Source organism: Molossus molossus, unplaced genomic scaffold (assembly GCF_014108415.1).
Source record: "Molossus molossus isolate mMolMol1 unplaced genomic scaffold, mMolMol1.p scaffold_m16_p_17, whole genome shotgun sequence".
NCBI lineage: Eukaryota > Metazoa > Chordata > Mammalia > Chiroptera > Molossidae > Molossus > Molossus molossus.
In genome coordinates, this window is record NW_023425352.1 from 1,219,421 (window position 1) to 1,242,746 (window position 23,326).

A 23,326-nucleotide genomic window follows, 5' to 3' on the forward strand; every position below is an offset into this window, starting at 1 on the left:
CCCGGGCTTGGGCAGGACGCAGGAGGCAAGTGGGAACACAGCAGGGCCTGACTCAGGAGCTCTCCAGGACCCGGCTCTGTGCCCGCCGGCCTCGGTGCCCGCCCTGGTGCCCGCCGGCCCCAGCATCACACCCACTCGGGATGCCCCAGCGAGGGCGGCAGGTGATGAAACCCAGGAAGGCGAGCAGCCGCCAGAGCTGGCCCCGCAGAAGGACATGGCGCACCCCGCCACCTCGGACACGGAGGCCCAGAAGCTTCCTGGAAGCTCCCCGTGGGCCGAGGAGCGAGGTGCGGCAGGTGGGGCTGCTGAGGCGGGTGGGTACGTGGACACGGGAGACCTGGGGGTGCAGCGGGCTCCAGAGCAGCCAGGAGAAGGTCCTTTGAGTGGGGGCTGCCTTCAGGCGGAGGAGCGCCCCCACCCCGGGGAGCAGACTTGTACCCCGGCCCCCGGGGAAGCTGGCCACACTGGGCAGCCCTCGGCCAGCGGCGAGGGTGCCTCGCTACCAGCTGGAGAGCCGCGTGGGATTCCGGGGAGCATCGCTGACGTTCCTGCAGCCCCGGCTGTCCCCGGCCCAAAGGGGCTCCTGCCCCCTGGGCCACCAGAAGAAGCTGCTCCTGACACCCCTTACCTGCACATTGATGGTGCTGCCAGGAAAGGGGCTGGAGAGGGTCCCAGAGGTCTGGGTGAGATTCCCAGGCCCACAGGGGAGCCCCTGCTTGCCTTGGAAGACGCCGCCTCCAGGGAGCCGGCGGCTGGCCCCCTTGGCTCCCTCTCGCCACCAGGAGCTGCCGGTGGGGACACCTCTGCGGTGCAAGCCAGCAGCGGAAGCCCCGCGGCCGGGGCCTCGGCAGGGCCTGTGGACTCCGTGCCCTACCTGGACAGCAAGCCGCTTCCGGCCAGTGGTGAATGGACGACAGGCCAGGGGGAAGCGGCAGGGGCTCCTGGCGCAGGCAGCCGGCCCCCTGAGATTCCTGCACGCCCCGCCCAGGAGGGGGACCCGGACAGGGGCGGGCAGAGCGTGGCAGAACCTCCCCAGGACCCGAGGAAGGGCCCACTGGGTGGTGTGGACGCGAGCTCCAGGCCGACCGGCAAGACCGCCGGGTTCCCTGACTTCAGGGAGCATATCACCAAGATCTTTGAGAAATCCGTGCTCGGGACCCTGACCGCCGACCGGCCCCAGCGCGCACCCGGAGAAAAGGCAGGCGCTGGCAGGAGTGTGGGGGGCAAGGACCTGGAGAAGCTCCCAGAGGGGACGCCGGCAGCCCCTCTCCCCGCCCCTCCTGCTGGACCCCCAGGGGACTCCGAGAAGAAGGGGCAAGCGCTGGGTGTTGAGGCCGAGTCTTCCCCTCGGGGCCCCCAGGACCCCGCTCCAGGGAAGCTGCTGGGGCTGGCAGGGCCGGGTGCAGAGCAGGACGTGCCAGGTGCCCGTGCGGAGAAGGGAATGACCGGTGCCCCCCAGAAGCCAGAGGAGGTCGGACAGGCCGGGCCAGGCTGCGGAGACCAGGCCCCCGGAAGTGGCCGCCAGGAATCAGCCCCGGGTCCTTCTGCACCAGCCGCTCCTGCAGAGACTCCTGTGGGGAGCGCCGCTGACGCGAAGGTGGCCCCCCAGAGCCGCAGGGAAGGGGACTCAGCTCAAGAGGACAGAATTCCTTCTGGAAAACAGCTCCAGGCCCCCCCTGCCAGCCAACCCCGAGCAGATGGAGCCCAGAGCTGGGCTCCCGCAGGGGGTCCGGGCACCACGCCGGGGTCCAGCTCTGCCCAGGCGGCACCTTCTCCCCGTGGGGAAGCTCTGATCCTGGCCGAGCCCAGCAGTGAGCCCTGCGTCCCCGACACAGGCAGCGGGGAGAGGGGGCCAGGGGGTGCTGCTGGGACCCCGGAAAAACAAAGTGCGCCAGGCAGCCAGTGCACCCCTGAGCTGGCAGCAGAGGTGGCCGCTCCCCGGGAGCCCAGCTCAGAGGCAGGAGCCGCCAGGGAAGCAGAGGGCACTGTGGGCGCCGCCGAGACCCGGGCACAGGCGCCCAGCGACCTGCCGGAGATGGGTGCAACGAGAATGTTCCCTGGAGCAGCTCCTGCCTCCGTTCCGCCGGGGAGCTGCGGGGACCCGGGCGTGGAGGCTGCGGGTGCCCGGTGTGGGGACACCCCAGCAGAACCCCAACCCCAGCCTCAGCTTCCCAGTCCTGCTGGGGACAGGAAGGCTGGTGTCTCCTCGTCTGCAGCATCTGAAGAAAGGCGGGACCCTGACCTGGCTCCAGGAGCGCCCCCTGCTGAGAGGTAGGGAGCAGAGGGAGTCCCACGGGAGGGGGTCAGCTTCCACAGTGGCCTCGCCCTGCTCTCTGTGCGTCAGTCCCACGGAGGGGCGGTTGTCGGGAAGCTGTTTCCGTAGCTCACTCAGGACGCGCTGAGGGGTGAACGTGTGAGCGTCCGGCGGAGGCGGGGTGGCGGTGGGCATGTCGGTGCCTTTCCACCCGTGTCTCCGCGTCCTGCGGAAACGGGCCCGAAGCCTGGGCCTGTGGCTGGCTGGCAGCGCACGGCGGGGGGAGGGGAGGGGCTAGGTTATGGCCGAGCATATGTGTCTCTGGGGTTCAGATAATGTCCGCTTTTGAATCTGAATGTACTTGTGCAGAGAGGCCTCAATGACCCAAAAGCATCTCAAACCCACTGGTGGCCTGAAACTATTTTTTCCTAGGGAGTTTGCATATGGTCATTTACACCTGAAATGGGATCCGGGCTTTTCCATAGGACACAAATAGAACGGCCCTTCTTACCTCCTACTGCTGTCTTAACATCGACCCAGAAAGAGTCTGGGGCCTGGCCCATGCCCCTCAGGGCGGGTTCCCCAGAAGGGGGTCCGGGTGGCGCGGCGCAGGTCCTTTGCGCCGAGGCCGGGAGTGCCAGAGGGGCAGGGAGGCCAGCGGACAGGAATCAGCCTCCGCAGAACCACGGTCGCGAACACTGCGCGTCTCGCGAAGGGTGCCCCGCTATGCCTGGGCCCCGACACCGGACAAAGCCGGGGGCCGCCCCCGTTCTCCACACGGGTGAAGAAGGGCTGAGACCACTGAATGTCCGCTGTCGTGAGAGACTGAATGAGCCGCTTTCATGTCCGAGCTTATTACTTTCTTTGGGAAAAAAGCCAGTTTTACGGAGATGTGACCCCCGTACCATGCGATTCGCTCACAGTGCACAAGTCAGAGGCGTTGTGTGATCACAGTGTGCAGCCATCATGACAGTCCGTTTTAGAACATTGTCCCCCCCAACAAGCCCTGCCCCCCTTAGACATCACACCTCAACTCTCCACCCCTGGAGCCCCGGACACCACAGTCTAGTTCACTCCCTTGGGAGGCAGACGGGCTCGGCATTGACTGAATCTCTGATCACCAGTAGCAGCCACACCCACGGAGAGCTGGAGACTGGAGGGGACAATGACAGACGCAACTGAGCCCCAGAAGCTCACACCTGCAGGGCTCCCCGCTTGGGAGCTTCATCCTTTGGGGACATGGAGAGATTGTGGACAGACACACTGGGAACAGGCATGGCAGCGTCCTTAGACCTCTGGCTGTTCTGGCACTGTGTGCACACGTGTGTGTGTGTGTGTGTGCACGTGCGTGTGTGCATGTGCACACTCATGTGCAGGTGTGTGCAGCGCACATGTGTGTATATGCATGCACACGTGTGCATGTGTGCATATGTGTGTGCCCGTGCTTGATGCCCGAGTGAGCAGGGTGGGGTTGCACTTCACTAGCACATGTACCTGGCCAGTGTATCCCCCAAACAGCTGCTGGCATTTCATCAGTGATTTGGCTCACGTGTGCACATGCTGAAGGAATCTGTGCGCCCCTTTTCCTGAGCCTGGGCGTTGCCGACACCCTGCTGCCTCTGCTGTGGGCAGGGCCGCTTCCCGGGGTGCAGCGAGAGGCGCAGGCACGCCGCTCAGACAGACGCCGCAGCCTTGTGGTGTGGGGTTCGACGTCCCAGTAGAGTGCAGGAACCCATCTCACTGGGAGACTCTCCCGCCCCACAGGTGACATCGTAGCTCCTTCCTCAGCGTTCCTGGGTGTTCTACCACCTTCTTGGAGAAACGGCCAAACACACAGAAGTTCAAGAACTATTTCATGGCTGTGTTTAAGCCCTTTGAATTTTAGAATTATAACGTCTGAATGAAGATGGAAGAATTTGTAAGCTATAGAAACGTATGAAGGAAAAGAGAGACAGACCTGTGCGGGGCCAAGGTGTAACCTGGGAGCAGCTGGCACTTCCCGTCGAGGTGGCATCGGGTAGCGTCTGGGGGAAGCTGGGGGGCCCCCTGCCAGGAGCTGGGTGCTGATGGATTCGTGCAGGGCTCCAGATTCCCCCCTGGCTCCTTCCCCTCCTGGTTGTGTGCATGACCTCAGTTTGCCCATCTGTAGAGTAGGCGTTTCTGTGCCTGCCTCATCAAGCCATCTCGAGGTCTGAGATCATCTATTCGAGGGCAATGCCCGCGGGCTCTGGGGCTTGGCCGTTGGGTTTAGTGTTTCAGTTCTGCGGGGTGGGCTTTCCCTGGGCAGTGAGCTGACAGCCGCTGTAATCTCGGGCAGCGGAGGCTGCTCCCCTGAGGCTGCGGGTCCAGCCTGGTCACCTGAACTGTGAGTACCAAAGTCTCTGATGCTGCAGCTTAATGGCTGCGGGAATAAATTTCTTCTTCCTATGTAGCCCCCGGGGATCTGTTTCAAGCTAAACGCTTTCGAGATTGCGTTTTACTGTAAAGCCTCATGTGTATCTTTTATGGTGTGTTGTAGTGCACAGAACTTCAACAGAAAAATAATATTTTGAGTTGCCACGAGACAAGCAGAGCACATCAAAAGCAAACTTCCCCTCTTGCTAGTTATCGGGGGACGTGCTTCTGTCGGCTCTGGAATCTGGAAGTTTCTGCAGACCTGAACAGAGCCGACACCGCAGACCCGATTCGGTGTCTAAAACTGTGACTTTTCTTTTTTGGTGATGGGTCGTTCGATAACTGTCTCGTGCATGTGTGGGTGCGGGGGCACAGATGTTTACTGTGTACTCCCAGCTGTCGGGTGATGTGCCACGGGTATTCTGTGGCTTTGTCCGCCTGCAGCCACCGCCACGCACTCGAGGGGCACGTGGGCACCCCGCTCTGGGAAGCAGGGGTTGACAGGTGGCTCAGCAGAGGATGTCTGCACACCGTGCCCCCCTGCCCCCCAGCCCTGTGGAAGTCTGGGACCCATAGACAGCCTTGCTCGAGTCGTAGACTCCACGACAGAAGGGGCTTGGATTGGTTTTGACTTAGGGTCCGTTCGACTCTTCTGTGTGGATGGAAGCCTGGAATCTGGCCCTTGGCTTCCACCCCGCTGGCGGTCAGACGTGTAGTTTTGGTCCATCGTGGGCATCGCTGAGCTGTTTCTTTGCTGAATATTTATTTAAAGGGGGTTTTTCTTTCCCATTTGGGAAAACGGTTGGAAAAGTCTTCTTTTCAATTATCAGTGCATTTTGAGAGGATGGAATGATTCCCAGATGCGGAGGGTCTTTGTGTAGACCGGGGCCAGCTCAGGCAGGGAGTCGGGTTGAAAAGTTGAGGGAGGGGCGGAGGGAGCACGGCGGGGAGTCGCTGGCGTCCAGCCCAGGGAGCCCTGGTGGGACCTGAGACCAACTGGCCCTCTCGTCCCCTTCCTCCCACGCTGACTTCCCTCGGTCTCCGCTTCTCCCTTCTCTCCTCCTCCTCCTCCTCAAATTGCCGGCGGTGACACTGTGTTTCAGTTAAGGATAAGGCTCTGGGGCTGGCTGCAGCCACACAAATCAAAGAAAAGACACATTCCAGCGTGGTTCTCGCCGCAGATAAAGCCTGGTCCCTGGAGGTCTGTCGGGGTCTGAGTCCATGTCACACGGCGTCTGTGATTTTAAACTTTCTTCTGTGAAAGGCTGGGTCATTCCAGGGCCGTAGCTCGGACACACTGTGCCCGGAGCGGCTCCTCCCACGTGGGGGCCGGCGGCAGGACAGGCCTGTCCGCCCCAGAGGCGTCCTGCTGGCTGCGCTGCCCCGAACACGCACCTCTCCTCCCCGCCCCGGTTTCCACGTCTATAAAATGAGAGCGACGGTCAGGGCTGGCGTGAGAGGAACAACAGTGCCGTCTAGCACGGTGCCCGCGGTGTAAGTGCCTCATAAAAACGGTCACTACTCATTTAAATGTATTGGCTCAAAATCATCCAGCAATTAAGCCAAAGGAGCAAATGCCCAAGGCCCCAGAGGACGTGGCCACGGACCCCGTGGGGAGAGCGGACATGGGACTGGCTGAGGGCCCGTTTCCAGCCGCTCTGCTCACGGGGGCGTGTGACACGTTCCCAGGTGCTTGGGAGCCAGAGGCTGTACCCAGGACCGCAGGGTATTGTACCCCCCGCCTCCGTCCTTGGGCACCTCAAATGGGAAGCTCAAAGGAGCTTTGGAAATGAAGCCTTTATGTTCTGGAGGTTTGTGTCCCATAATTGAAACCGATCTTCTCGGGGGCGAATCTGAGCTTCGGGAAGCTGGCTGACGGGCACCCACACCAGGGGTGGCAGCCCCCCGAGGCCGGGCTGACTCTGCCCCAGGCGCCGGCCACGGGAGGGCACTGCCTGGCCTGAGGCTCGTCTGGGCATCTGAGCACTGGCTCTGCCCGTGGCCTCACCCACTGCGTCTGGACCCCAGGGCCAGCTTCCGGCAGGGCGCTGACTTTCCACGCGAGTGTGCGCGGCAGCCTCTGGCCCTGCGTCCCTTCCTCACAGCTGCTGGCGGGGGCGCTGCGCTGAGTCTGCCTTCGGGCAGCTTCAGCAGCCCCTCCGAGAAATGCACGTTTTTTACTTGAGCTGGAAGGAAAGTTGGGGCTCAGAAGAGGGAAGAAGGGGGGTCTCTTGATGGCCCCCAGGGCGTATCCCCCTCGCTGCCCCAGCGGCCCTGGGGACCGTCCAGCTGCCCAAACCGCCAGGCTCTGCGGAGAAGACCCTGGAGGTCTCAGCCCCACCGAGGCCCAAGCACTGGCCTCCACGTTGACAGACCTCAGGTTCCCACTGTGACCTGGGGTATCCCCTGCGGAACCGCTCTTGCACCCGTAGGTAGGACCTCGGATTAAAGGAGCCCTTAGTTCCAGCGCCGGATACAAAATAGGGGCCCGCTATTGGCCCTTCCACGTGTCCTCCTTCCGGGCCAAAGCGCTTCCTCCTCGCCCCTGTGCCGCCCTCACGGCCGCTCAGCGGGCCGCTCGCAGGGAGGAAGGTGCTCACGCAGGCGCCGCGGGCTTCGGGCTCCGGTGCAGAGCAGGCAGGCGCGAGAGGAGGGCCTTCCGCGGCGACGGGTCTGCTTCTCTGCCGTCCGGCACGGCAGCCACGGCCGCAGGGGGCCCCGAGCACCCGGAACGAGGCTCCTCGGAAGGCCAGGGTCACTTTCAGGGCCACTGAGGAACTGGACTGTGAACTTGATTGAACTTGGATTCACTGCAATGAAATGGTCCCACAGAGCGAGTGGCTCCCGCAAGGGGAGGCCCAACGGGAAGGCAGCTCCTTCCCTGTACACGAGAGGTTCGTGGTCACCGGCAGGTGGGAGGCTCTGCGTGTGCTGCCTGGCAGGTGGGTGCCTGGGGGGGGCCCAGGGAGCCAGATCAAGGCTCCTGCTCATGCCCCTGGGCCCCGAGTGGGAGATCCCGGGAGCTGAGCCTCTGGGGTCAAGACCAGGGCATGTCCACCAAGTGCCCAGCAGCACTGGGCAGCAGGGGGCATTCCCCAGCAGGGAGCCAGGGAGGTTCCCCATGGGCCAGCCCAAGGCCTTGACTTAGCCAGAACCACCTCACAGCAGGCAATAAGGAGCCCCTCCCCCAGCCCCACCCCAGCCCCACCCCCAGGTCTACCTAGCCCCTCCCCCAGCCCCACCCCAGCCCCTCCCCCAGGTCCACCTAGCCCCTCCTCCAGCCCCATCCCAGGCCCTCCCCCAGCCCCACCCCCAGCCCCTCCCCCAGCCCCACCCCAGCCCTTCCCCCAGGTCCACCTAGCCCCTCCTCCAGCCCCATCCCAGCCCCTCCCCCAGCCCCACCCCAGCCCTTCCCCCAGGTCCACCTAGCCCCTCCTCCAGCCCCATCCCAGCCCCTCCCCCAGCCCCACCCCAGCCCCTCCTCCAGCCCCTCCCCCAGCCCCACCTAGTCCCTCCCCCAGCCCCACCCCCAGGCCCTCCCCCAGGCCCACCTAGCCCCTCCCCAACCCCTCCCCAGCCCCACCCCCAGCCCCAGGCTGCAAACAGCCACACAGAATCTAGAACCCGCCTACAAACTTATCCCCAGTGGCCAGGCCACCAGGGTGCCCCTCCCGCCCTGGGTTCCCCTCGGGACAGGAGGTTTCCTCTTGCCGTCCTGAGAAACTGGCAGGTGAGGAGGGGAGCCCCAAGGGGTGTGTGGTGTCAGCGGGCCCCAGCTAACTGCATCCTGGTCTCCCCTTTCTTCTCGGGGCCTCTGAAATCCTCCGCATTAAATATTTTAGCAGCCCCCTGATCCAGACTAGACTGTGGCAGCGTCTCTGTTTCCAGGGAAGGCCCTGGGCCGGGTCTGATTACCGATGCTGTGGTGTCCCCTCCTTTGGCAGTCAGAGAGTGTTTGGGGAGACGAATCCGGGGGAGGGGTGCATCTGCGCCCTGGAGCGGGCAGGGTGGGCCGAGGGGGCCGCAGGGCCGGGGGACTTGGAGCTCTCAGGCCAGGAGCACCCGCAGGTGGAGGGGAGCAGAACCCCAAAGCTGCTCCAGGCGAGAGGGGAGGGGCCGGATGTGAGGCTGAGATCAGGCGGGGGCCATGCGGGGGGTCACACAGCTGCTGGCAGCCTCAGCTTCGTCAGGGGTGAGGGCACCGCTGTCCCCAGGGCTTTAAAGGAGATTGGAGGAGGCAAGATACAGGGTCCCCCGCGCAAAGCCCCCTCCAGGAGCCGGCCGCTGTGACTATCACTGAGCCGGTGCCCGTCGGCTCTGCGCCCACGGACAAGGCTCTGAGCTGCGGGGAGTCCTGCAGGCATCTCCACCGGGAAGCCTCCGCAGTCACCCACCAAATGTGCGCCAGGCGGGTGCTCCGGGGGGAACCCCAGGGGGTTCCTGGTGCCAGCAGCTGAGACGGGCGTTTGAGACGCTGAGCACAGACTTCTGCCCGGAAGGAGGCGTGGGGTCCACTGAGGGTGGGCAGCAGTGGGCAGGCGCTGCCGCTGAGCGGCGCCCGTGGTTTGTTGGCGCTGGCCCAGGGCTCACTCCCCCCCTCCAGGTGTCCCGCTGGGTCTGGCCTACTCACTGTGTCTCCTCAGAGGGCCGGACTTCCCGTCCCTCCCTGGACCTCGGCCCCCTGCAGGGCAGGGTCAGGGCTCAGGTGTCGTGATTCGAATTCTGTCGAGAAATGTTTGACGCGTGTTGGTGGCCATCTCAGCAGAGAGCAGGCCTCGGCCTCTGGCCAAGGGACCGTCACGGTCCTGTTTCTTCAGGAATGTGAGCACCCAAGCCTCTGCGTGGCGCCCGGGTCACTCCACCGGCCGCTGAATAGTGCACCCCGAGCGCTACCAGGTGACCTGGATGGAGGCTTCCTGTCTAGAAAACGGGGACTTGGGAGGCCGGTGGCCTGGTCTAATCTCCAGCTGTGCCACCACCCCTGCCCCTGCAGTGAACGGCTCAGCCCCCCCCTCCCCCCCAGCCTGTCTCCTTGCTGGTGTCAGGCCAGGGTCCGCCACGTGGAGTTACTACGGCAACTACACACAAACACTGTGTGTGAACGTGCAGCTCCGTGCCGGCCAGGCGCACGGCAAGGGGTTGGAACAGGGTGGCTGCCCTTGTCACGGCGGACACCGCCACCACCGCTGTGTCCCTGGAGCGAGGCTGACACTTACTGAGGCCGCTACTGGCAGACACTTGCGTGTGGACACGGGCTTGTGGAAGGTCTTGGAAGCGCATTTGCAGTAGCCCCGGCTGGGTTCTTCGGAAGGAGTCACACCCTCTGGAGCGGCCTCCTGTCCCGCCCCCCGCTCCCCACGGGGGTGGCCTCAGGATTGCAATATTGTATCGACCAAGGTCAAGCCGCCCAGCCCGCGTGGGCAGCGCATTCCTTCCTCGGGGAAGCTGGGGCTCTGGGGTTAACCTCATGCCGAGAGCGGCCACAAAGAGGCTGAAACCTAACATTTGTGGGAGGGAGGGCGGGCCGGTGTGGGGGAGCCCAGCTGGGCCGCGCCAGCGGGATGCAAGCTCTGAGCGCATTTTATGGGACACACGGCCCCGACCGCTTTGGCAGGACAGCTGGACGTCCCAAAGCGCAACCCTAGAGGGAGGGCATCGTGTCGGAAGTTGTCTGGCCCTGCCTGCCACCCGGACACTGTAGTGCAGCCTCTGGAGGAGGGGACCCTTCCTGGCCAGAGACTGAGCAGCTGGTATTTAGACGGGCACGGCCAGAGCTGGCAGAGACAGAAGGAGTGGGGGCGAGGAGAACACCAGGCCTGGGCTCGCGGTCTCCGCACAGGCCCCACGGCCTTCCCGGCCACCTGTGCAGGACGCCCAGGGCTCTGGGGCCGGGGAGCATGAACTATTGGAACCAGAAGGACCCTCAGGATGGTCAGCACCCTCATTTTACAGACGACAAACCTGAGGCCCAGAGAGGACGTGTGACTTCCTTACGGTCGTGCAGCTTTTCGGGGACACCGGGCTGAGTCGTCTGAATGCATTTCTTCCAGGCCCCAGTCCAGCAAGCCCACTGGCCCTGCAGTGAGTGGACAAGCCTCCCCTTGGCCGTGCACGGCCAGCGCCCCAGGTGAGCCTGGTGGAAACGGATGCCATAGGTTGTTTTCGGGGGGGGTGCCGGTGGTGGTTTGAAGCGCCCGTGTCCTTGGGCCGTGTATGAGAAAGCGGCCTGCTCCCCCCTGGTCTGCGGGGTCGACCAGCAGCCTCCGTGCTCCGGCCGCTTTGCTTTGCTCGTGGCCGACCGCGGCCGCGGCGGGACCACAGGAAAACACTACGGGGGGGCTGGACGAGCAGATTCTCGAGTTCTCCACGGTTTGGGGAGTGTGCAGGCTGGGGGAGGGCAGTCTCAGATGAGAGCGAGCGTGAGGCGGGGGGGGGGTGCTGAAACTTGAGCCCCATCATCTAGCTGGGGCGTCTGTGGGAGCGCTCGGAGGGCGCAGTGCGTCTCGGGTTTCCGTGCCAGCCGTCGGGCCGTGTCCGCAGGGGAGGACACGGACAGCTGGGCAAGGCTCAGCCCCGGCCGGCCTCCGGCAGGAGCAGGGCGAGCAGCTGACAGAAACCACGGGCTTCCTGCTGGATCGGTGTTTATAGCTCTTATTCGGCTCAAATTTATCTTCAGAGGAGAGTCGTTTTTCTGTAGAAATGGCCCCCCATGGGGGGCATTTTCCCCCCAGAAGCTCCCCTTGCGCTTCACATTTGGGGACCCTACCTGGCCCGAGCGGGAGGGCGTCCGGCTCTCTCTCTCTCTCTCTCTCTCTCTCTCGCAGCCCTGAAAAGCCACAGCGTCTCCCCGTCTAATAGGGGGCACTTCACACCTTCCCTTCCAGATCCTTCCTTCGGTACAAAGATGCGGAGAAGGGTGTGCGGGGCAGGTCCGGACTCTCACGGCTGCGGAACTTCCGCGGGGCTGGGAGATGCTGGCCTGGCGCGCGCTGGTCCCCGGCGGACCCCTCGCCTTGCCCCTCCTTCCACTGTCGGCCCCTCAAGAGCCATGTTCTTGCTCAGGAGCCTGGACAGGCCCCCCAGCTCCCCAAGAGCCCCCACCCCCAGCAGCCAGAGCCCTTTCGGTAAACTGATCACGCGTCAGGACGGAGGCAGGTGCACTCCGGTTTGCCACCCAAGGCTTCGTCCTTTGCAGAAGTCCTTGGGTGTTTTGAGCTGGACAGACCTGGGTTCAGATCTGTCACTTATTCCCTCGAGGTCCTTGGGAATAAGTATGTAATTGCTCGAGGCCTCAGTTTCCTCATCTGTGAAAGGGGCATAAAACGGGTACCTACCTGGTGAGGGCTCCGTGTGCCGTGTGTGGGAAGTGCTAGCCCAGGCCGCCGAGGGCAAGTGCTCGGAGCCTGTCTGTCACCTCCGAGAGGGGCCCTCTGCGGGCGGGGGGACACCTGGTCCTGTTCCTCAGCGGCACAGGCGGCAGAGTGGGGCCTCGACAGATGTCTGCAGAATGAGGGTGTCCTGGCCTGCGGGTGGAGGGCGTGTCTATTTGGCGGTTCCCTCCAACGAGGCGTAGAAGCCTCCTGTGCAGGTCAGTTCCACAACGCAGCCCAGTCATCTGGCTACAGATCCTTCATTCTCGCCCCCCCCACTTGGGCCCCCTGTGGAAGGTCCTGCGCTAGGTGCCCGGCAGGGCTTGTCGTCCTGGACGCTGGGGGCGGGGCAGCTGCTGGGGAGGGCTGTCCCCCACACAGTAGGGTGTGTAGCCACACTGGACGCCAGTGGCATCCCCCAAGTTGTGACAATGACAAATGTCCTCAGACACTGCCCAGTGGCCTCTGCTGGACGAAGCTGCCCTGCTGTGGTTCCTTAGAGCAGCTGCCTTGCACCACTGGGGCACCGGGTGGATGGGCAGAACCTGGCCCCTCCCCCAGACCTGTCGAGTCCGAATGGGCGGAGCCCGCGGACCCTCAGACTCCCAGAAGCTGCTAGCGCCCTTCGCATTGCAAGGATCTGGGGCTACACGCTGAAATCCCCTCGGGGGCTTTAAAATACGGGTGCCAGGGGCTCCCAAATACGGGTGCTGGGGGCTCCCAGAGGCTCAGGTGGAATGACACGGGGTGTCGCCTGGGCACAGGCAACTTTAAAAATTCTATTACAGCGCTGGTCAGTGTGGCTAAGTGGTTAGGGCATCAGCCTGCGGTCCCGAGAGACCCGGGTTTGGTTCCCGCTAAGGGCACGTACCTCGGTTGCAGTTTGTCCCCGGCCCTGGTTGGTCGTGCGGGTGGCAGCCACTCATATGTCCCTTTCACGTCGATGTTTTTCTTTCTCTCCCTCCATCCTTCTCCCTCTCTCTGAAGATAAATAGAAAAATGTCCTCGGGTGAGGATTGAAAAATAAAATAAAGTAAAAGTCCTATTGTGCAGCGAAGCTTGAGAACCACTGGTGCAAGGGACCGGAAGTGGAACACAAGGCTCAGCCTGCGGGTGGCACGTCTGGGAGATGAGACAGCTCCACCTGCCCCGTGAGACCGGGCCCTGCAGGCTGCCCCTGGGACACGGCGGCTGTGCCCCAGATGCTCTTCTCCAGCCTTGCCAGTGTTGCAGGCATTTGCCTGAGTCTGAGAAGACCGTCTCCCTTCCAGGTTCTCGGGGGCCTGGTAGCATGAACTATCAGAACCAGAAGGACCCTCAGGACGCTCAGCACCCTCCTTTTACAGACGACAACTCCCTTCCAGGGAGACCGTACAGCCGGCAGGACTGTGCGTCCCTGTAGTCAGAGGGCAGGGCTGTGCGTGGCCTGGGTCAGAGGGCAGGGCTGTGCGTGGCCGGGGTCAGAGGGCAGGGCTGTGCGTGGCCGGGGTCAGAGGGCAGGGCTGTGCGTGGCCGGGGTTAGAGGGCAGGGCTGTGCGTCCCTGTAGTCAGAGGGCAGGGCTGTGTGTCCCTGTAGTCAGAGGGCAGGGCTGTGCGTGGCCGGGGTCAGAGGGCAGGGCTGTGCGTCCCTGTAGTCAGAGGACAGGGCTGTGCGTGGCCGGGGTCAGAGGACAGGGCTGTGCGTGGCCGCGGTCAGAGGGCAGGGCTGTGTGTCCCTGTAGTCAGAGGGCAGGGCTGTGCGTGGCCAGGGTCAGAGGGCAGGGCTGTGCGTCCCTGTAGTCAGCGGACAGGGCTGTGCGTGGCCGGGGTCAGAGGGCAGGGCTGTGTGTGGCCGGGGTCAGAGGGCAGGGCTGTGCGTCCCTGTAGTCAGAGGGCAGGGCTGTGTGTGGCCGGGGTCAGAGGGCAGGGCTGTGCGTGGCCGGGGTCAGAGGGCAGGGCTGTGTGTGGCCGGGGTCAGAGGGCAGGGCTGTGCGTGGCCGGGGTCAGAGGGCAGGGCTGTGCGTGGCCGGCGTCAGAGGGCAGGGCTGTGCGTGGCCGCGGTCAGACTGGCTTCGCAGGCCGGTGTGCACACTCAAGAGAGCCCCCGAGGCCAGGTCTCGGATTCCGGACGCAGCTGAGCGGTCACGTGGAAAGCTGCCCCCGCACACGTCCTGCGTGTATTTTGGGTTCAGGCTGACATTTGATTTTTGCGTGGGCGGGTGAGGGCTGGATTTTTCGCAGGCCTGAGCCCCGCCCACAGGTTTCTCTCGGCCTCACAACCACGCTCTGCTGGGCTGTCGCTCAGGGGTGTCCTGCAGCACGGACCGCCCTTCGGGAGATGACTCAGGAGCCCGAACTCCTTCTAGAAAACAAAACAAGACAACGTCCTCAGACTTCACCAGTGAAGGGCCACTCACAGCGTTAGTGTGAGGGCCGAAGGAACGCCAGCCTTGCGCGGACGCCGGTCCTGGGGCCTGGTGGCGCGTCCCTGGCTGACACGTCCGGAGCACAGACAATGAGCTCAGCCTCCGTCCCGTGCCCTGCTCAGGAGTGCGGTTCACAAACACTTCGCGTGGCGTGGCCCGGAGCGGAAGATGTCGCCACCAAGTCCGGCCCCCTCTGTCAGCGGAGGACAATGACAGCGCCCAGCCAGGCTCAGGTGGCAGGGGGCGTGGGAGGGAGGCCACCAAGCGGAGTGCTGGGCAGTAAAGGCTCCCAGATGCTAAGTGTCAGAGCGGCCGCTTACCAAGCTTTTCGATCTCTTAGATTTTTAAATATCTGCTTATTCCATGGGGAGGCAGAGTGCAGGCTGGCAGGGGACAGGGTCACCTTGGAGGTGGAAATGTCCCTTTGGTTGCGTTTCCGATGGCTGGATGAGGCCCCGGGTGGGAGGCCGGGCTGGGCGAAGCTGCCCAGGGGAGGGGACTCTTGTTCCGGGAAAGGGGGGAGGGTGGCAGGATGCACACGGGCCAGGAGTCGGCACAGCGGAGACTCCGCACTCGGCTGCTGGTGTGGGCACTGGGCAGGGCGTGGTTTTCTGCCCTGGAGGAGACCACACTCTGGTTCAAGACACAGACACAGGCATTGAAAGAGCCAAACGGCTCGCGGACTTAATCGTCTTTGCTCCTCACTTGGCCACTGGCCCTTCCTCCACGAGGCGCAGAATGTGTCCCTTCGGCTCCGCTCTCCCAGCACCAGGAAGCACCTGACGGGTTGTAGGAGCTCAAGAAGTCGTGGTCGGATGGCTTCACCAAGCACGTCCTCGTCACAACACGCTACTAGGTGTGCCCAGGGAGGGAGGTGACTCCCCGCCAGGAGCGTTCTAGTCCTCCCCTCCCGTCTGCTTCTGCCCCTTCACAGCTCCGTGTTTCTGTCAAGGTACCGCTCGCGGACCCCTTGCCCCGTGGCGGTGCACCCGCGTCGCTACCCTCGGACTACTTTCCTTCTCGGTGATTCGGTTTCGTCTCAGGGTGTCCTTCGGTCTTGTCCCAGGGAACGTCTGCGAAGTTGTGGGTCTGGTGTGCAGATCTCCCGTCTCCCCGAGCACGGCTTTCAATGCGCAGCTGTGCCAACGCCCTATATAGGACACCTTAGGACGGTAACAGCCTCTGAAACTCGTGAGCATTTCCTCTGGAAACTCCCCTCCTCTTCCAAGGCTCATTCACTCTTCCTTCCCGGCCTCTGCCCTGGCCCGCCCGGCCCTCGGTAGCCACTTCCTCCTCTGACTGGGAGTGAGCACCGGCCTCCAGGCCTCTGACTCCAGGGACGCAGTCGGTGCTCAGCAAGGCACTGGGAGTGACTGTGGGGAACCCCGGTGCCTAGGAAAGGCCCCGCTGTCTGGCCACGGGGGGGTGCCCTGGCTGGCTGCCCTGTGCCTCCCCGAGGACAACGTGCTGTAATTCAGGGCCCCCGTGTCCCCAGGCTTCCACCTGAGTACCAGCCACAAGCCAGACTCCCACCCCCAGCAAGAGGCTAGTGCGTCCTTGTCTCGGGAGAGTGGCCCGTCCCTGAGCGTCACCCTGCCCGTCCGTGCGCCAGCCTGGCCGGTCCCCAGTGGCCCTGTTTCCCAGATTTCCCGTGGAGCAAACTGCAGCACTGGCAGTGGCACTGGAGAGCCCTAGTCCCCTGGGGCAAGAAGGCCAAACAGGCAGGATGGACAGAACAGGACAGAACGGGACAGAACGGGACAGACCGGGCTCCTTCCGGTCTCCTGAGATAACTCCGCCTCCTACACAGGCGGCCCCCTCGGCTGTTTGTGCCGCACACGTGACGGTCCCTGGTGTCTGTGGGTGTCTTGGTTCTTCCTCCTGCCTCTGGCTTCTCCGCCTGTCTGTCTCTCCAGGCAGGGCCCTGTCTTACACATGCCCACACCCCGCGGGCACCAGTGATACTGATCCCAGCGCTCGGTGAGCATTCGGTTGGGTCCCGGTACTTGTGTGTCCAGGAAACTAGGACTCAGGTTTCTGGCCTGGCTCCCATTTCCACGTGGGTTGTCACGCCCTCGCCCAGCAAAACTCGTTGTTACCCCAACAGAGTGTTAGAAAAAGCAGCAAGCACCCAGCCGCACGGCCTGGAGGGCAGGGCTGTGGGCATCTCCTAGGCACTGCCAGGCCTCTGTCTTCCCGAAGACGCCCTCAGCAAACGACCTTTCAGTGGCTTTGTGGGTTTTTCCTCCTCTCTGTGGCCGAGGGCTTCTCAACAGCACGGTTGACAGTCTGTTCAGGATGCTTTTGGCTGCAAGTAACAGACAGCCCAGCACAAGGAGATTCCACAGAGCAGGTGCAGCACCTCTCCGGGAGGGACGCCAGGGCGGGGCGCTGCGGGCCGAGTGTTCACTGCCATTTTCTTCTTCTTATTTTTAAATTTATGATTTAAAAAATTTTTGTTACAGATGTTTCTTTCTTTTCCCCCGTTGACACCCTCCTCCCAATCCCACCCCCCACCTGTATTGTCTATGTCTATGTCCATTGACTACGCATACATGCGTATAAGTTCTGTGGTTTATCTTTCCCCCAACGCCCTCCTTTGAGGTTTGTCAGTCTGAACCCTAATTCTATGTCTCTGGGTCTATTTTGTTCATCAGCTGGTTTTGTTCATTATATTCTACAACTAAGTGAGATCATGTGATACTTGTCTTTCTCTGATTGGCTTGTGTCACTTAGCATAATAATCTCCAGGTCCCTCCATGTCACCTCAAAGGATAAGAGATCTTTCTTTCTTACAGCTGCATGGTACTCCATTGTGTATATGTACCACAGCTTTTTTATCCATTCATCTACTAATGGACACTTGGGCTGTTTCCAGATCTTAGCTATTGTAAATAGTGCTGCAATGAACATAGGGGTACATATATTCTTTCTGATGGGTGTTTCAGGCTTCTTAGGGTGTATTCCTAGAAGTGAGATCACCACTGGCCATTTTCATCTCCCCCTCTACCCACACAGAGCAGAGACGGCCAAGGAGTCCTGCCACCAAAGTGCAGGTGCAGCATTTCTCCAAGGGCGATTTGGAAAACATCTCCACCAGCGTGACCCGGAATATGCTTCCACAATGCCTGCTCCTGAGCCCCTCCCTGACCTCCTGAACCGGAGTTTCTCGGAGCACATTAGCGACAATCCGGTGAATCTTATGTGCACTGAGTTTCTGAGCCTGGGGTTTGTGAAGCTCTCCTGCTGCAGAAGGATGACCTTCAGCAGCTCGTGCCTTTGAGGCGGAGGGAGCAAGAGGAATAAAGAGCCAGCCTCCAAACGTTCCCTTCCTAGTCCTTGCCCTTTGGAGAGTCAAACAGAAACACTAACTGATGCGGTGAGGCTAGCTGGGATGTCTTCAGAATGATCTGGGTGCCCGAGGGAAGTGAGCATGGAAGGAAACAGCATCGGCCCCGATTGGATAATATTGCAACTGAGTGGCACAGACCTCAGGATTCAGATGTGGACCTGGGGCAGGGGGCACCATTCTGCTGACCACGCCAACAGATTTCAGAGCATTGTGGTCAGGAGGGATTTGTATCCAGCAGCTGGGGCGGGGCTGCTTCACGTGAAAGGAATCAGTTCTCTGCCCAACTGGAGTGCTCACCTTGCAAGGGGGTACGTGGGGCATGCTTTTCACATCGGCTGCTGGGGGTGCACATTGAAACAAATTAGCCCATTTGAGTCTCAGTGCCCACATTTGTAAAATGGGTACATTAAGACTATGTGAACAAGAGAGCTACTTAAATTGCCATCAAACCTGTGATTCTTAAAAGCATGGTGTTTTCAAAGAATAATATTTTAGCCCTGGCCAGTGTGGCTCAGCAGGTTGGGGGTTGCCCTGTGCACCTCAAAGCGGCCGGTTGGATTTCCAGTCAGGGCACATGCTGGGTTGCAAGCTCCCTGCCCACTAGGGGGCGTGCAGGAGGCAGCCAATAGATGTGTCACTCACATGGATGTTTCTCTCAAAAAAAATCAATACAAAAATAGTATTTTAGTGGAAGGCAAAAATCTGCTTTTTTATTCCACAGAGAATTCTCATTTGGGGCCACTGAGCCTTGGGCATGTTTCTTTAAGAGGAGGAAAGGAAGTGCTGAGTCATCTGTGACTCTCCTGCCCTTTGGTCCCCAAGCATATAAAATATAGCGATGCTTTCTTGACATGAACTTAAAGTAGGAAGCCTGGCCTGCTCATAGCCATAGGCTCTTCTCCATGGGGGCCTTGCTGCAGGAATTTCCAGGGAAAAGGTGTGGGCAGGTAAGCATCGTGTCTGGTTGTGAGGTCCGTGTTAGCCAATGAGTTGATTTGGGGCCATTTAAGGGGGGAAACCAAACCAAACCAAACCAACAAACATCCACGCTGGCTCTAGAGATATGGCAGCGGGGATCAGATTGCCTTCAGTCTGCCCACACCCCGAAAGTCACGTCAAGGGGCCTGGGAACTGGAGAGCATCTAAGGGTCTGGGGTTGAGCAGCATCAGGTCCCCACAGGGGAGGTGCCTGGAACCACCCTTCCATCCCCACCTGCGTCAGGGGGCCAGCTGCTGTCCCTCGCCTGGTCCGCGGAGCTGGGGGCCGGCGCACTCGGCCTTCCCGTGTATTTCACACACCAGTGCCCCCCCCCCCCCGGGTTACCCTGCGCCGTGGAAAAACTAGGAACTGTAGCAAGTGGTCATGACTCAAAGGCTCCTAGAAGAAGTGCGCAGAGCACTGGGGAGCAGGGCAGGCTGCTGTCCGACCCCCGTGCCGCTGGCTGCGCGCCGCGTGGGCCCCTGGGTGCGCCGGGGTGCGCCGGCCGCGCCGCGCATTCCTGGGCCGGGAGGAGAGCCGCGGGCTCGAGCAGCTGGCGGCGGGCGGCGGAGCTGGGGGCGGAGCCCGGCCCCGCGCTCCCACTCATTGGCCTTTTGTGCAGCAACTTCGCCCAGCCCGTCGGGGCGCCTGCTCCCGGCCCGCCCGGCCCGCGCCGTTGCCCCGGGCAAGTTTGCGTCCCGCTCCGGGAGACTGCGTGCGCCGCTGTCCGCTCGGAAAACTCGGTCCCTCCGGGGGCTCCTTGGCAGCTGCGTCCCCGAAGGAAGGCAGGCGGCTCCGTGCCGGCAATGCCCGATTGCCCCCGGCCGGTAAGTGCGCTGCGGCCGTGCGTCGGCGGGAGGGCGGGCACCCAGGGGCCGGGGACCAGCCCCCCAGGACCTCGGCCACCAAAGGCGTGTTAGAGGTGGAAGCCAGAGCTCACTTAATCTTTCCCTAACAGCGGCTGGTGAAGGGCAGAAAGCGGCTGGACACACATTTGTGTCCCCTGCTGGCGGAGGTGTGTGTCTGTCGGGAGTCGGGCCCATGCTTCTGCCCGGGAGGCTCCTTTCCGGCGATGCCTCGGTCGGGATCAGCGCCCTTGGACTCGGTGCACCCTGCGCCTGGGATCTCTGCCCACGGTTGAGGTCCCCGCCCGACCCGCGGTTGGGGTCCGTGCGGCGGCCAGGGGTCCCCACCCATGATTAGGGTCTGCCCGTGGACTGGCTCAGTGCCATCTTCGCTGGGCTCCTTCCCAGTTCGTGTGGTCCCACCCGACACCCCGGGTGGGCCACAGCGGCGCGTGGATTGGCCATAAAAGTGCGCTGGGTTTCCTCCGAGTTTGGGACTTTTAAATTCTCCAATAGTTACGTCAGCGGGGCCGGGCGCACTTCAGGGCCGGGGGCAGCACGTGACTTGAGCTTCCCTCCGCGTCCTTGGCTCCCGAGCCTCGCTCAGCCTTTGGACGCCCTGGGAATGCGACTTCAAAGGGCTGATTCACAGTACCAGAGCTCTTCCTGCTGGGCGGCTGCTTGGTGTTCCGAAGCCATGGTGGTGCCCCCACCCCGGGCTCTTTCTTTAGGATGGCATCGTCCTCGTGCCTTCCCTATTTTCTGCCTCTGTCCAAGGTCAGGACAGAGCAATGCGGTAGTGGGTTAAGATAGGACTGAAAAAGAAAAAGGTGACTTCCAGGCCAGGGAGGACTGGGAGGTGGACGGAGAGAAGCTCAGGGAGACGCAGTCAGGGGGCCTGTAGGGTGTACCCCTTCATCGGGTACCGGTGCGCCTGGCCCTGCCCCCAGCCCCTGTGGTCACTGGAGAATCAAGGGCCCAGGGCCGTTTCCTACCTGCTCTGTGCCAGAGGAAGGTAGCTGTGTTTCTGGGGTTCCTACTGGAGCCAGGTTTCAAACGCCGTTTCCATCGCATTTGGAAATGACTTTGGAAGTGTCTGGGCCCAGGTCCCGAGGCTGCGTTTCATCAGCGGGTTTCGTCTGTTCAGATTCTCTGTGTATGTCAAAGGGGCCCATTTTGACAGCTGAGGGAACTTGGGCCCCGTGGATGAGTTGCTTCTCAGAGCACTTGCGCTCCCTCTGGGAGGTCAGGCCGGGAGCTCAGAGCACCGGCCTGCTGTGCGGGGCGGTGAGTGGAAGGGAGTGGAGTCCCACGGGGCTCCTCCTTCCGGGCTCTGCCTGGCCGTGGGCAGCCTCAGAGCACAGAACCGGTCAGGCCCGGCCTCATGTGCAGCTACCACAGCACCTGCCGGCTCTCCAGTCTTTTCGGCCCCTGCGTTGCTGCTGGTCGCTCAGCAGAAGTTACCTCTGGGGAGCAGGGGGCCAGGCACCGTGGGGCAGGACACACTCGGGCTGTCCTGCCTGTAGAAACCGATGCAGCATCAGGCCCTCTGCTCACGAGCGTCCCTTTTGTCCTCTGGGCTGGGGCGCTTAGAACGTCTTAGCTGCAAGGAAACTTGAAGATCCAAGTTTCTCTTCACAACTGTGACAAGGTGGACTCAGGCGTCCAGGGTCTCGGCCAGGCTCACACGTGAAGGTGGGACTCCAACCCAGGTCCCAGACATCTGGCCCGTGTTCTCTCAGCTAAGTCTTGGGGCTAAGTGGTCTCTTTGGTTCCATCCTGCTTTGTATGGGTTATTTATATTTGCCGTTTCTATGGAGACAGACACTGGAGGACTTGTCTGGTTTGCAACACCACTCCACAGGAGTGACCTGGGGGATGGTGGCTGACGGGAACAAGTCACAGCTCCTGCTTTCACGGACGGGTGTGTGCGTGTGCGTGTGTGTGTGCGCGTGCGTGTGTGTGTGTGTGCGTGTGTGTGTGGGGGAGTGTGTGTTCCTTCTGCTGGGACTTAGCTGTGTAGCCCCGGCAAACAGTCCTGGTTAACTGTGGTCTGGGTTAGCGGACCTGGCACCTTTTGCAATCAGGAGAAAGTTTAGGAAGCTGGTGATGGAGTCATTGGTGAACCCCAATGAGGGGAGCAAAACTAGGAAGGAGAGGGCGGGGCGCCCTCTTCTCTCCCGCCCGCCGGTGACCCGCGACCGAGGCATGCGAAATCCGTCTTGGTGGCTGGGTGTCTGTCTGCTCTTCCCCGTCCAGGGCGCGGCCCTTTGTCTGCAGCCGCAACAGTCATGCTCCCTGGGGGGCGAGACAGCCCCGGGATTATGAGATCACGCGGGTGACGGAAGGCCTGGAGAAGACCTGGGGACACGGGCCTGTGGGAAGTGCCCCGCAGACGGGCGGGCGGGGTTCTCCAGGGACTGTGAGCACTTACTGTAATGGGCTTTCATTCCAGACACGTGAGCCTCGGCTGCACCCTTCCCTTCCCTCTGGTCCACTCCGGGCCAAGGTTCCAGTCTGTCCTTCAGCCAGTGCGCTCAGTGCTGCCAGTAGGAGAAAGCAAAGTGCCCAAGACCGATGTTCCCTGGGGCTGGGAGGGGCCGCAGGAAAAGCTCCGAATTTAGAGACAGATCCTGTGTCAGAATTCCCGCCCCCCTGACCACCTGTGTGACCGAGCAAGTCACTAACCGCCTCTGAGTCAGGACTTCCGCCCATTCCTGGTGAGGACACTTGTCCCTGCCGCCTGGCGGGCCAGGCTTCGGGGGAAGTGCGACCATGTGAGGAAAACACTTGGCAAACTGTGAATTCTGTGCAAATGGGAAGTCGTGCCAATATTTCCCTCCTTGTTATGATTAAGGGGATTTACTTAGGGGAGGTAGATGTCCTAACGCCTCCTAGAGCTTATTATTATTATTATTATTTTTTAATTGTTGAAAGTATTACAGATGTCTCCCTTTTTTCCCCATTGACCCCCTCCTTCCTGCCCCCACCCCCCTCGTGCCTTCCCAGCCCAGTGTCTGTGTTGATTGGTTGTGCATATAGTTTTATTATGATTTTTAACTGGAAATGGGGTGAGCTAGTCAATGTGGTTCTCTCTGAATTGGAAGCTGAGGTGTAGGCTCACTTTATGGCCATCCTTTCTTCTTTGGTCACCCTCCCCCACCTTTTTATTTTTGTTAATCCTCACCTGAGGATATTTTTCCATTGAGTTTTAGACAGAGTGGAAGGGAGGGAGGGAGAGAGAGAAACATCAATGTGAAAGAGACACATCAATTGGGTGCCTCCCGCATGACCCCGACCCGGGCCAGGGATCGAACCTGCAACCCAGGTACGTGCCCTTGACTGGGAATCTAACCCGAGACCCTTCGGTCCGCAGGCCGACGCTCTAACTGCTGGGCCGCCCAGCCAGAGGTGCCTCTTCCCTTTCAGCTGGTCATTTCTCCTTTCCCCAGAGAGTACGCGTGAAAGAGCAGGAGACTCGCTGCAGTTCTGCTCACAGAGAACAGGTCTAGGAAATGGGACGCGAAGGCAGTTTTTTTACCGACGTACCGTCCCTCCGTTCCGCTCCTCACATGGCTGTGTCCGTGGGGCCCTCTGAGGCCCAGGAGCCGTCCTGGGTCTGCGGCGGGTAGCGTATGCAGTTCCTGGCCAGCTGATGGGGGTGGCAGAAGCGAGGTCACCGTGGAGGCCCATGGTGCACCTGGCCTGCACCTGCGAGCGCACCTGC

At 61.8% G+C, this 23,326-nt stretch overlaps 1 protein-coding gene across 1 annotated transcript in view; it reads left to right on the forward strand.

Annotated features, from left to right (window-relative positions):
• Positions 1-990: 990 nt before the first annotated feature.
• Positions 991-23,326, forward strand: part of TACC2 (transforming acidic coiled-coil containing protein 2) — a 121,695-nt gene continuing 99,359 nt past the window's right edge. The window contains exon 1 of the mRNA XM_036265428.1: positions 991-2,271. Coding sequence (XP_036121321.1) covers positions 1,442-2,271 — 830 coding nt within the window. The 5' untranslated portion in view covers positions 991-1,441. The remainder of the gene's footprint in view (positions 2,272-23,326) is intronic.